The sequence below is a fragment of the Dasypus novemcinctus genome, chromosome 25, assembly GCF_030445035.2.
Source record: "Dasypus novemcinctus isolate mDasNov1 chromosome 25, mDasNov1.1.hap2, whole genome shotgun sequence".
Classification (NCBI taxonomy): Eukaryota; Metazoa; Chordata; class Mammalia; order Cingulata; family Dasypodidae; genus Dasypus; species Dasypus novemcinctus.
Genome location: NC_080697.1, coordinates 18,223,076 through 18,237,162, shown reverse-complemented (window position 1 = coordinate 18,237,162; position 14,087 = coordinate 18,223,076). Strand labels below are relative to the sequence as shown.

At 39.3% G+C, this 14,087-nt stretch overlaps 1 protein-coding gene across 2 annotated transcripts in view; it reads right to left on the bottom strand.

Annotated features, from left to right (window-relative positions):
- ZNF512 (zinc finger protein 512) overlaps positions 1-14,087 on the bottom strand; it is a 46,434-nt gene that overhangs the window by 7,282 nt on the left and 25,065 nt on the right. For both annotated transcript variants that reach the window (XM_058287775.1, XM_012522536.4), the window contains 5 exons: positions 13,631-13,798; positions 9,800-9,994; positions 3,834-3,935; positions 2,851-2,913; positions 1,622-1,720 (listed from right to left, as the gene is read on the bottom strand). In XM_058287775.1, coding sequence (XP_058143758.1) covers positions 1,622-1,720; positions 2,851-2,913; positions 3,834-3,935; positions 9,800-9,994; positions 13,631-13,798 — 627 coding nt within the window. The remainder of the gene's footprint in view (positions 1-1,621; positions 1,721-2,850; positions 2,914-3,833; positions 3,936-9,799; positions 9,995-13,630; positions 13,799-14,087) is intronic.

Sequence of the window (14,087 nt, the reverse complement as noted above, 5' to 3'; positions counted from 1 at the left end):
CAGTAAACTGTGCCTCACACAGGGGTGTTCCTGAGAATCTAGAAACATCTATATACTACAGGCAGGGCAGACAATCTCAGGAATTCGACACCCTGTCAGTGGGCCTTACCTTGGAATACATGTTCCCCAATGTAACAGAGTTAGATTTGTAATTTCCTTACACGTGGCTCTTCTGTCCCTTTTATTTGAACCTACAATTAGCACTATGCCCATTAAATATATGTATCAGCGACTTAAATCTTCTGGTTGTTCATATGCTGGTTGAGTCCTGAATCTCAGCAGAGTTGCAGCTAACACCCACTCTCCAGTTCATCAGACTCGCCCAGGACAACTAACAAAATGATGATGATGGACAATACCCATTTCAAAAAACAGAGTCATCTACAACCGTAAGCAAGACAGTTCCATCCATCTGCCCATGGGACCTAAGCCTCTTCTCAATCAGAAACAGAGTAGGCATCAACATCCTAAAATCCTCAAGATTGAGGAATGAACAAAGATAGGAATGCAATTATGGACTGCAGTAGACTTATTATTCTAGCAATGGAAAAATTTGTAACCTTCATATAAAGGGAGTGGCCACCAGAGGTTCTGAGGAGAAGAAGAGGGAAAAATAGGGGTAACATGGGGCATTTTTTGGATATTGGAACTGTTCTGAGTGATACTGCAATGACCGATACAGGCCATTACACATTTTGTCAAAACCTATAAAAATGTACAGTGCAATGTGTAAACTATAATGTAAACTATTGACCATGGTTAGTAGCAATGCTTCACTCAATATGTGTTCATCAATAACAAACGTACCACACTAATCAAAAATGTCGTTAACGAAGTAAAGTATGGATGGGGAGGGGGCTGGGTAAATGGGAATCCCCCTATATTTTCAAATCTATCATTTCTGTAATTTTAAAAATTAAAATTAAAAAAAAAACATGATTATAGAATATTTTCCTTATTTTTTAATTTTGAAAATTTACAAACCTTAAGAGAAGTCGTAATAGTTCAACAAGTTCCCATATATACTTCACCTAGATTTATTATCATTAATCTCTCTCTTCCCTCTTTCCTCCTCCTTTCCATCTTTTGCTGAACTGTGTGCAAGCAGATATCATGATACTCATTCCTAAATGTTTCAGTATGTATCTCCCTAAGAACAACAGCATTCTTTGGGCATGGTTTGTCAATTTTCCCAATTGTCAAGATAATGTCAATTATCTATTTACAGCTATTTTAATGCAGTATTGTATACAGCACTAAAAACAGGTTACTTAGGACATTAAAATATTAGAAAATGTAGACCTATGAAGATCACTGTGAAACAACAATCCCAATGGTATAAATTCAACCTGGTTCCCAAATGCTGGATTTAACTGAATTTAAGAGAATTAGAAGAGCTCAAGGATGCACTTAGTCAAGGTGCTTTCAAATGCTGTGGTAGAAAAATACAATTGTACACCTAACTTTAGGAGCATTTTCTTTTAACTTCAGTGTCTCTGGTAAGTGCTTTAGAGTTACTTTTCTGTACCATCCTAGCCCATAAAGAGAGGGACAAAGTCCAGTTCTCCTGTGGCTCATGTACAGGATGACAACCAACCAGACAAGGGCGCAGAGGCCTCACCTCGGCATGGACAGAGTTGATGTGGTACTTGACTCCACTCTCCGACACAAACTCTTTCTGACACAGAAGACACTTGTATTTTCCAGCCACGAAGTTTCCCTAGTTTCAAAAAAGAGAGAAATGTCAGTAGATTCATGAACACATACCAGGGTCATGTGTAGGGATTGTTAGAGATGAAAACAGGGATTATACTTCAGCAAAGAAAGGTAAGAAAGGTGAAGATCCCAAAAGGGAATGGATCTACAGGAATCAGCTTGAACAGCCAATCACCAATAGAAACCTATCCTAATGCAGTTCTGAACCACTCACTGCACCTTCCACACATCTGACACTCTCCTATTTTTATTAATACACCAAATTTCTCTACCTTTTCCCACTCTTTCACTTCACTTCCAGGTTCTCTTGGTCCTCCCCTTAAAGAATAAAACTCCTCAACTTCTCCAGAGGCACCCAATGGACAATTTTTCCCATCATAATCCATTGCTAGAAAAAGTGCCTTGGAAATCCAGAACTAGAAGAGTACCATCCATGATACCTAGTTTAAGGACTCAGAAACTAGGATCAAGATGAGAAACTCCTAAGCACTCCTGGACAGATCTGGTTTGGACGCCTACAACCCCTTTGTTGCCTTAAACTGAGACCTCCCCCTCTGGAAGCTTCAGGTTTCCATGGTGTTCTTTTATGTGAGGAGATACTTCTGAGTGGGATTGGAAAGTGGCAGCAATCCCATGGCTGGTGGCTTGCAGGATATCTGGGTCAACATGGAAAGGACTCAGTGAGATGAATGGCTACTAGCCTGATGTCTTATCCCACTTCTAACTCCCAGAGACCAGAATAGTTCTGAGAGGTTTAAGGGATCTTCACCAATCCAGTCAAAGTTGATTCTAGAAGGTTTAAGGCCCAATAAGACCAGGAAGGCCCAGTGTGGGACAAGCTTAGGTGGAAGGAGGTCAATCTCTGAACTAATATATTTTTCAGAACTAATATATATTTCTCCAAATTCCTTTAATTAATATGATTTATGATCATGTAGGCCTTTTCTGAGTCTGGATGTGCCCCTGCATCCAACCCAATAACAGACCAAAAATCTATTGGACATAAAAAACTAAACTAGCCTCTGAAGGTAACAGTAAATGGGACACCTAGCTATTCACCTAAAGTGAATTCTCTCCCATGACAGACTATATTTAGAGCAGATGTCAAGACATTAAGTTCAGAAAGTTACAAACCAATGTACAAGAGCCCAGGTGAGCTTTAAGGCCAGACACACTACTGTAGACAGCCTCACAACCCTGGAAAAGAGAAGCAGAGAAAATGTGAAGACAATGTCAAACATCAACCTTCTCTTAGTAATCTGGTCATTTTTACTGAGCAGCTCTACATTTGAAGGAAGAAGACCAATAAAATAGCACCACAAACCACACACACAAAATCCATATACAAGTCTTGAAAGCAGGAAGGAACACCAAAGAAAGGTAAAAGGAAAAGATGACGAGCAAACGATACAGTTGTTTAGAAAAATTTAAGCTATTCCTTTCCCTGGTATTTTTTCTGATGTTTTAGAGAAACACAGAAAATTACACAGCTAGATTAAAATAAACAAACAAATATAAAAGTCTCCTACTTCTTTCCCAAGTGCTTCTCCCCCAAAGCACTGCATAATATATAGCTGTGGTAGATTAAAGATGTTTGCAGATTCTCTGCATCTCCTCCTATTAAGTGTTGGAATTTATTTTCCCTCCCGATGAATCTGGGTTAGCACTGTGATTGCTTTGACCAATGGAATGCCATGGAAGTCATGCTGTGTAATTTCTGAGGCTGAGGCTTTCATATACTTGAAATGCTCTAGCTTAGAAGTCAGCCACCATGTACCCTGCTGGTGGTCCAACTACCCTTCTGGAGGTTGAGGCCGTGTGGAGGACGGAGCTCCCAGCTGAATACAGCTGTGGAGAAGCCATCTTGGATGTTCCAGTCCCACCTGAGCTCCCAGCTGAATTCAGCCAGCCCCATGAGTGATCCCAGCTGATGCCATGCAGAGCAGGAGAAATGCCCCACACTGAGCCCTAACAAAAATATTCATCTACAGAAATATGAACAAATAAAATAATTGTTATTTTAAGCCACTAACGTTTGGGTGCTTGTCACAAAGCAATAAATAATGGAAACATGGCAGATACTTGATGAACATTTACTGAATAAATGAAAGAACCACCTGGTTAGGACACTGAATGCGATGATACTTCTTGACCTCTGACTTCCATTTGTGTAGCACTTCCTGGCTGAAAGTAGGTAGCCCAGGACGAGTATACTTTAACTACAAGACAAGAAACAGTTTATTAGAGGAATCTAATTCCCATCCCAAACACCTTAACAGCTTCACACCCAGCTCCTTCAGGCTATGTAATTCTGGAGTTCCACAAGTACATTTTCATATATATAAGATTTACAGGATCAAAGACCCTCTAAAGGGTCTGACATTGGTAAATATAATTATCTATTATTTAGTGTCAGAAGAGTTTGATTTTTAAGAGAGGATAAACTTTCAGATATAACACTTTGTCTGCAGTTTAAAAAAGGGGAGGAGAGCAGATATGGCTCAAGCAGTTGAGTGTCCTCCTCCTACACGGGAGATCCTGGGTTTGGTTCTGGTGTCTCCCAAAGAAGACAAAACAAACAAGCAAACAACAAGCAAAAACAATGAACAGACAATAAGCAAAAAACCAACAAACAAGACAGTGAGCAAACAACAAGCAGACAACCAGCAGTAACAGACAAACAGAAATGGATGTGGCTCGAGCAGTTAAGCAATTGCCTCCCACATGGAAGGTTCCAGGTCCAGTTCCTGGTGCCTCCTAAAGGGGAAAAAAAAATACAACAAGCAGACAGACAAGGGAGCCATCTCAAAAAAAAAAGTTAGCATTATGCATGGTATGCAGAATTTTTAAAATTGAGAAATATGCACTGATACTCTGTTTACTCATTTACACTTTATATTGAATGAACATAATGAAAACAAACTTTGTTTATACTACAAAAGTATATTTCTTCCTAGCACTTCCTTTCACCTCCTCTGACAACAGTCTCTCCTTACACTTATGACTATCTTCCAGAGACAGGATAACACCTGATATCAACATGAGAGGCAGTTCTTGTAAAGTCCATCATGGGTAACAGCTGTATTTCTGGTAAGTTACAAATCCTCCTGCTTCAACAATGAAAGTGTCTGAAAAGAAGCTGATTATCTGAGACAGAGAAATAGAAGGTAATGGTGGAAGTAAGAAAGCAACCCAGAGAACCTCTGACAAATCTATAAGAGAAATCAAAGCACAGACCTGGCTTTATTTATAAGCACTTACTCGTCTCTGCAGCTAGAGTAAAACCATTTTATAGTAATGAGGAATATTTATGTAAATTATGTTTATATCCATATAAGGAAGTACCATGCAGCCATAAAAAAGAATGGGGGAAAGCGGACTTGGCCCAGTGGTTAGGGTGTCCGTCTACCACATGGGAGATCTGCGGTTCAAACCCCAGGCCTCCGTGACCCGTGTGGAGCTGGCCCATGTGCAGTGCTGATGTGTGCAAGGAGTGCCCTGCCACACAGGGGCACCCTCCGCGTAGGGGAGCCCCACGCGCAAGAAGTGCACCCTGTAAGGAGAGCCACCCAGTGCAAAAGAAAGTGCAGCCTGCCCAGGAATGGCGCCACACACAAGGAGAACTGACACAGCAAGAAGACGCAACAAAAAGAGACACAGATTCCTGTGCTGCTGACAACAACAGAAGCAGACGAAGAAGAACACACAGCAAAATGGACACAGAGAACAGACAACTGGGGGGGGAAGGGGAGAGAAATAAAAATAAATCTTAAAAAAAGAGGGGGGGATCCTCCATATGAACTCACTTAGATTGACTTCCAAGCTATATTTTTAGTGAAATAAAGCAGAATGCAAAAAAGTATCTCCAGTAAGGAAGGAGTTCTAAGAAATATACATGTATCTAATCCCCATTCTATAAAAATACAGAAAGGATAAAACAGAAACAAATGAGTTTGGTTACCCTTGAGAGGCGGGTGGGAAGAGGATGGAAAGAAGAGGGGAATGGGGTAGTTGGGATGAGGGGGGCAGTGGCACTTCTCTGAGTACACCTTTTGGTGTAGATCTGACTTATATTTTATTTTTTTGAGGTCCCAGGGGCTCAGATTAAACCTGGGACCTTATATGTGGGAAGCCAGCGCTCAACCACTGAGTCACATCAGCTTCCCTAAGATGGTTTTTCATGTTTTGCCTGTTGCTTGTTTTTTTGGTTTTTTTTTAGAAGGCACCAGGAACCGAACCTGGGATCTTGTGTGTGGGAGACTGGAGCTCAACTGCTCAAACCCCATCCGCTACAGGTCTGACTTTTAAAACCCTGGTAATGGTATACACACATCTCCAAAATAAATTAATAATTTAAAGTAAATAAGATGCAAGAGGAACCCAAAATATAAGAAGAGTAATAAATGAACTTAACTATTACAAATGAATAACATGCTGAAAGGGTAGGGGGTAAAAAAACAACTAAACCACTATGGAAAATAGTATTTTGACTATATACTATAAGACTAAAAATAAAAAGGACTACACACAAATATTGTACTCTAGTTAGTAAATCTGTTTTTTTATAGGCAGATGGGCTGGCCAATCTGAAACTACCTTGTGTATATACTAGGGCTGAGCAAATATGTAAATATATTGTGGATAATGAGAGTCAGGTTGCCTACTATTAGAAAAAGGAATTACAAATAAAGAAGGCTAGAATCAAACTTGAGGTGTTGGACTGGAATTGAAGGTATCATGACCTTTACCATATAAAGAGAGAGACATAAAATACAGATGTATATGTATGCATGCACAAATTCACATACACATTTATACTAGCTCTAACCACCAACAGGGTCCAGGAACAATTACACTTCAGTAGGACTGAGCACCCAGACCTTGGTTTCTAATTATATTCTCCAATAAAGAAATCAAGATTCCTTAGAGAAATGGCTGATTCCAGGGCAGAGGCAGGAAAAGTTCAAGATGATGAACCTATGATACCTTATTTTGCCAAAATCATAAAGTGCTCAAAAAAAATCAACAGGGACACATCAAAAGGACGTAACAGTCCACTAGAAAGACCTCTCAAAGGCCAAATCTGGGACAATAAGAAAAAAAAAAACTTTTTTTTAAATAATATTGGATGATAGCCCCAGAGAATAAAATAAAGATCTGTGTACCCATACTGATGTAAGTAATTTAATAAATAAATGAATAGAGGAAAAGATAGCTCTTTCCCACAAAATTCCAAATAATAATTGTAGAAGAAATGATAGAAACAGGAAATCATCCTTAAACAGCAAAATAGTAATTCTTGTAGCTAAGAGTCATCTATGGATGTTAAAATAAGTGGTAAAAGCATGATGGGAAACAGATTCTCCCCACAAAATATTCACAAATTACAAAACGGGAAAATGTAATTCTAACACAGAGATACCCGAAAACACATCCTAACCATGTGATCAAAGTCATCATCATCAGTAAAAAGTCCTATCAACATCATGTACCCCCTGATATGCTGCATTAAGAAAGCCCAGCATTGCTTCAGTAGTGGTTCTTACCAAAAACATATAACCCCTAATCTAATCTTAAGAAAACAATTTTACAAAATAACCAGCCAACCTTCTCCAAAAGCGTCAAGGACAAAAAAGACAAAGATAGACAGGGGAACTATAACAGATTAGAGGAAACTAAGGAGATACAGTTACAAAATAAAATGTGAGATTCTAAAGGAAAAAAAAATGAGTGATCCTGCCTCAATTCCAGGACCTGATATTAGAAAGAAAACTGGAAAAACTCTTATAAGGTCTGTAGACTAGCTGGTAATATAGTATCAAGATTAATTTCCTGGTTTCAATAAATGCACTATGGTATGGACGTACAGGATTTGACATCAGGGAAGGCAGGTGAAGAGTATATGAGAACTCTATACTACTTTGCACTGTTGTTTAAGTCTAAAATTACTTCAGAATAAAGTGAAAAATAAGATATATTCATATTGCTTGTATTTCCATCAAGAAACACTGGAAGGGTACACAAGAATCCATTAAGAATGGCTGAGCCATGAGGACAGGATAGAACAAGTACAGGGTGAGAGTGAGATATCTCAAAGTCTAACATAATTTTGATTTTTGAACCACAAGAATTATCCATTCAAAAAAGTTAAAATTTTATATTTAAAAAATAATTCCTTTGGTCCATACACTGTCACAAATATAACATAATTTATGATTTTTTTCAGGAAAAGTCTCTGCTAGGTAAGACTACAAAGCCTTATCAATGAATTAACAAATATTTATTTCAAATTCCCTACCATGTACTACGCACATTGAAAGTAACTTGACATACTATTTATTACAAGACACACACCAATGTCCAAAACTCACATTTAAACTGCATTTAGGTAGCTCCTTGGTCATCAGTGGGACCGAGTTTTAGGTCAAGTAAGAGATAAGCGTTAACTTCTAGGATTTGGCCTGATTTTCTTCTAAGACACAATTAATGTTCCTCTTACCTGGGTCAAAGCCCACGTAAGCTAAACCTAAACTATTCCTTTTGCCATCCTAGACAATAACAGTTGGTTAGCTCTGCTCTTCGCCCTTACTGGGGTTTCCCCATTCCCATGCGGTGACTACCCCAAAGTCACATGCCCTTTTTTCTCCTACTGGCCAAATAATGCTCCTTCTCTTAATGATCTATTCCAAAACAGTGGTTTTCACACTGAGTTCCACGCCCCTCAAAAGCACACTTGAGAGCAACTAGGGGAAAGGTAAAAGTATCAAGGAGGGGAAGGGTTGCTCAAGCACTTGGACTTCCGCCCACCACATGGGAGGTCCCGGGTTCAGTTCCTGGTGCCTCCTGGAGAAGGTGAGCTGGTGCAGCAGGCAGGCACAGCAAGCTGACGCAACAAGATGACACAGCAAGGGAAGCAGACTTGGCCCAGTGGTTAGGGTGTCCGTCTACCACATGGGAGGTCTGTGGTTCAAACCCCGGGCCTACTTGACCCATGTGGAACTGGCCCATGCACAATGCTGATGCGCACAAGGAGTGCTGTGCCACACAGGGGTGCCCCCCTCCCCGTAGGGGAGCCCCACGTACAAGGAGTGTGCCCCGTAAGGAGAGCCGCCTAGCGCGAAAGAAACTGCAGCCTGCCCAGGAATGGTGCCGCACACATGGAGAGCTGACACAAGATGATGCAACAAAATAAGACACAGATTCCCGTGCCACTGACAACAACAGAAGCAGACAAAGAAGATGACACAGCAAATAGACAGAGAACAGACAACCGAGGGGGGAAGGGGAGAAAATTAAAAATTAAAAAAATTTTTAATTTTTAGTCTTTAAAAAAAAAAAAAGATGACATAGCAAATCAGAGACAAAGAGGAGAGTCAATGAGAGACACAACAAACCAGGGAGCTGAGGTGGCTTATGTGATTGAGCACCACACCTCCACATGGGAGGTCCCAGGTTCAGTTCTCATTGCCTCCTAAACAAAAGACGAGCAGACATAGAGAGCATGCAGCAAAAGGACACAGAAAACAGACAGTGACCACAAATAACGAGGCAGGAGAGTATAATAAATGAATCTTTAAAAGAAAAAGTATTAAGAAGGCCAAGCAGACAAGGCTTAGGGCTCGCTATTCCCAGTTATTCAGAGCAACTCCACTTTTAGTGACTTTATATACTGGTATTTCACCTAAGCTCCTATTTGGGGGAAAAGGTGAGGGGATGGAGTCTGCTCTTACAAAAAACTAAATTGAAACCACTCACCTAAGCTAGATATATAAACTACCAAATACGAACTAACGAAGTGGAAAAACAATGGGCAAAGATCAAGTAAAAAACTAATCTGGGAATCTCACTGCCCTCTGAAAAGAGTTCAGATATAAGAGGGCTCCTTAAGGAACTTCTGAAACTATCTTTCCAGGGCCTACCTGAATCCAAACGATGCAGCTAGATCACACATACTCTCTATTGAAGGATAAGGAAGCAAAATATGGCTTATCATGTACTCACTCAAGTGCATTTACTTTTCTGTATATGGTAAATACCATATTGGACATAATGGCTCAAAAATTAATTCAAGCTTCCATCTTACCTTGCGATCATCAGGTACCAGGTCCTGAAGTACCTTCCTCTTAGGCCATTCTTTGGCCAGTTCAGCAGTGGCCAGTTCCTGCAGGTGATACACAGCTATCTTGGCAGAACGCCTCTGAACTCGGCCCCCACTCTTTGCCTCCAAACTCATCTCCTTTAAGCACTCTGCCTGTCCTGATTCTGGAAAGAAGGAGATCTGCAAGAATGAGATACAGCAAAAAAACAGGCCTTCAGTCAAAGCCAATGATTAGCGGTTGCCCTTCCTCCTCTAAGTATCAAAAGAGCTATATACTGGCTTGCTAACCACTACCAGCAAGCTCCACTACATTAATGCGTATTTTACTGATTGAAAAAAAACAGAAGAACAAAACTTATTAGCAGGACAAAATCTGCTCTGTTGTAATAAATGAAAAGTGGTTAAAGAGTCAAAACATATTCCTACGCAAAATAATGAATCTCAATCAGACCTCACACCAAATACAAAAATTAACTCAAAAGGGATCATAGCCCTAAATGTGAAAACTAAAACTATAAAACTTCTAGAAGAAATCAAGGGAGAAAATAGTTTTTCTGATGTATCTACTTGACTAGGCTACATTGGTCAGCTATTCAATCCGACACTCATTTAGGTGTTGCTGTGGAGGTATTTTGTACATGTAATTAAAGTCCATAATTGGTTGATTTAAGTAAGAAAGAAGTGGTAGAAGAGGGAGGAGAGATTCAAAGCTTGACAGAGATTCAACCTACCATTGCTGGCTTGAATATAAGGGGGGGCCAAGAATCAGGGAATATAGGTGGCCTCTAAAAGCTGAGAAAAACTCCTAGCCTACAGCCATCAAAAAAATAAGGTCTTATAACTGCATGAAACTGAATTCTTTCAACAACCTGAATGAATCTGGAAACAAATTCTCCCTTAAAACCTCCAGGAAAGAACACAGCTCTGTTGACACTTTGATTTCAATCTAGTGAGGCTCTAAATAGAGGAACAAGCTAAGCTTAAGTCCCAAAAAAACTCTGAGATAAGTTTGTGCTGTTTTAAGCCACTAAGTTCGTCCTGATTTGTCACAGCAAAAACAGAAAATCATACATTAGGTTAGACAAAGATGTCTTAGCTCTGACAACAAAAGCAATATTCATAAGAGAAAAAAAAAGAGAAATTGAATTTTATCAAAATTTAAAACTTCTGCTCTTTGTAAAACACTATAAAAATGTTTTAAAAGACAAGCCACAGACTGGGAAAAAATATTTGCAAACATGTATCTGAGAAAGGACTTATGTCCAGAATACATTTTTTGAATGTTCAAACTCATTAATAACAAATGAAGTCCTGACACATGCAACAACATGGATGAACCTTGAAGACATCATGATGAGTGAAATAAACCAGACACAAAAGGACAAATATTGTATGATCTCACTGATTAGAAACAACTAGAATAAGCAAACTCATAGAGCCAGAATCAAATATAGGTTACCAGGGGATAGGGTGGGGATATGGAATGGGAAGTGAAAGCTTAAAATGTACAGGGTTCCTATTCGGAATGATGGAAATGTTTTGGTCATGGGTGGTGGTGAGGGTAGCACAACACTGTGGACGGAATTTACAGCACTGAAATATATACCTGAAAATGATTAAAGGGGGAAGTGTTAGATTGTATATATGGTAACGGAGTAAAGTTTAAGAAGAAAATCCATGGAACTGCACTAAACAAACAGTGACTGCTAAGTTAAACTATGGACTTTAAAATGAATAGTACAATTATAAAAACATGCTATCATCAATTGTAACAACTGTTCTACATCAATGCAATGTGTTAGTGGCAGTGTGGAATACGGGAATCCCGTATTTTATGCATGACTGTTCTGTAAACCTACAACTTCTCTAAGAAAAATAACTTAATAATACAACAAAAAATTTTAGAAATGAACAAAGGTTTTGAACAGGCACTTCATTAAAGAAGATAAATGAATGACCAGTAAGCACATGAAAAGATGGATAACATCCTCAGTCATGATTAGTCATTAGAGAAATGCAAAGTAAAGCCATAATAAAATTTAAAAATTAGAATGATTTAAAAATTTTAAAAAGCACCACCACCACCACACAAAACCTGGCAATACCAAGTGACAGCAAGGATGCAAAGCAACTGGAGTTCTCATATTTTGCTGGTGGAAATGCAAACTGGCACAACCACTTTCTGGTTTGACAATTTCTTATAAAGTTAAATATACATTTATCATATGACTAAGCAATCTCATTCCTGAGTGAGTACTCAAGAGAAATTTTTTTTAAAATTTTCATGCAAAAAATTACGTGCATGTTTTAGCACCTTTATCATAATTGTCAAACACTAGAAACAACCTCGATTTTCTTCAACTAGTGAATGGATAAACTGAACATCTACACAGTATAATAATATTCAGAAATAAAAAAGAATAAACTAATAATAAATGCAACACATGGCTGAATCTCACATGCATTACACTAAGTGAAAGAAGCCAGATTCAAAAGGCAACACCGTATGATTCCATTTGTATGACATTCTGGAAAATGCAAACTAGAGGGATAAAAAATACATCAATCCTGTAACACTCCTTCTAACAAAACAAGGCTATCTCAGACCCCTGGTAATAGACTTGTTTATCTTTATACCAAGGTTGGGAAAGCACCAAAATCTGCATGTGGTGTGTGCCCAGGTCGACTTTGAGGGGTTTGTGCTGTGAGACCTAAGGTTCTTATGAGGTTATCTAAAACAAAAAAAACATGTCAGCAGAGTCTATGCTGGCTCCATGTGTGCTAAATGTGTCTGTGACAGGATCAAGAGTGCTTTCCTGAGGAGCAGAAAATCATTGTGACAGTGTTGAAAGCACAAGCAGAGTCAAAAAGCTAAATAAAAAAATATGAAGCTTTTACTTGCCAGAGGCTGGGAGTGGGGAGAGGAGCTGACTCCTAAGGGACACAAGGAAATTATGGGGGGGGGGTGATTAAACCATTCTATAGTTTGATTATGGTGGTGGTTACATGACTGTACATGGTTGTGAAAACTCTTATAACTGTACACTAAAAAGGCTGAGTATTACTGAATATAAATTATACCTTAATAAACTTGACTCTAAGGAACAATTTGTATATTTAAAACAACAAAATAAAACAAAACATGAGGGAAGACAATGTGGCTCAACCAGCTGGGCACCTACCTATCACATGGGAGGTCCCAGGTTCGGGTCCCAGTGCCTCCTTAAAGAAGACAAGTAGACACCACCCCTGCCACAACGAGCAGATACCACAAGCCAGCAGATACTATAAGCCCACAGCAGATGTGGCTCAGGCCGTTGGGCACTCACCTCTCACGTGGGAGGTACCAGATTTGGTTCCCGGTGCCTCCTGGACAAGGTGAGCAAAGAATGAGCAGACAGACAAGAGAACCGTCTGGGGGAGGGTACGGGTAAATAAAGGAAAATAAAGTAAATAAATAAATCTTTAAAAAACAAAGAAACAAAAGACCTGAGATGGGGTAGGGAGACTGAAAATATAATCAGGAAAAAAAAATTATAACAAAAAAAAAATTATAGCTAAGGGGGAATGCCTTTAGATTTAAAAGTCTAATAATGAATTTACTTCTAGCCCATACTATACATTGAACTTTGATTTGTCTAACTTAACAATGTTCAAAAAGCAGAAATAAGAGAAGAACAAGGTAGAGAGAGAAAACAATTCAAAGATTAAAAGGAAATACAAATGAGGAATCAAAGATGTATAGGAAGGTGTAGGGATAACGAGTGATAAGAGAGTACAACCCCAGACACAAACTGGAAAATAATCAGTACTCACAGGTCCATGCTCTGACCTCAGGTGATAGGCAAGTCCAGCCTTCGACCTATATGGCTTTCCACAGTGGTGACATTTCAGGGTCATCTTCTCCAGCTCTGCAGCCCCTTTGCCACATTTTCTGACATGATACAGATATCCCATGATGCTGGTAAAGCTGCTGGAGCAACTCTGAACACAGGACAAAGGCATAAACTATAATCTTACATCTACTGACATGATCCCTCAATTTCTCAACCACCACGGAACATCCACATCATATATAAATAGGCTCTCTGCTATCACTAGATACTCACCAACATTTCCAAATTGGTACAACCTTTCCTTGTCCTTGGCCCAACAGCTGTCCTATCTATGTCCAAGCATGACATTCAGTCAGTTGAGTCACCACTCCATAAATGCTAACCATGCACCTGCACTGTGTCAGAGCTTCCTCCTTGGCCCATGACCCAATCCCCCC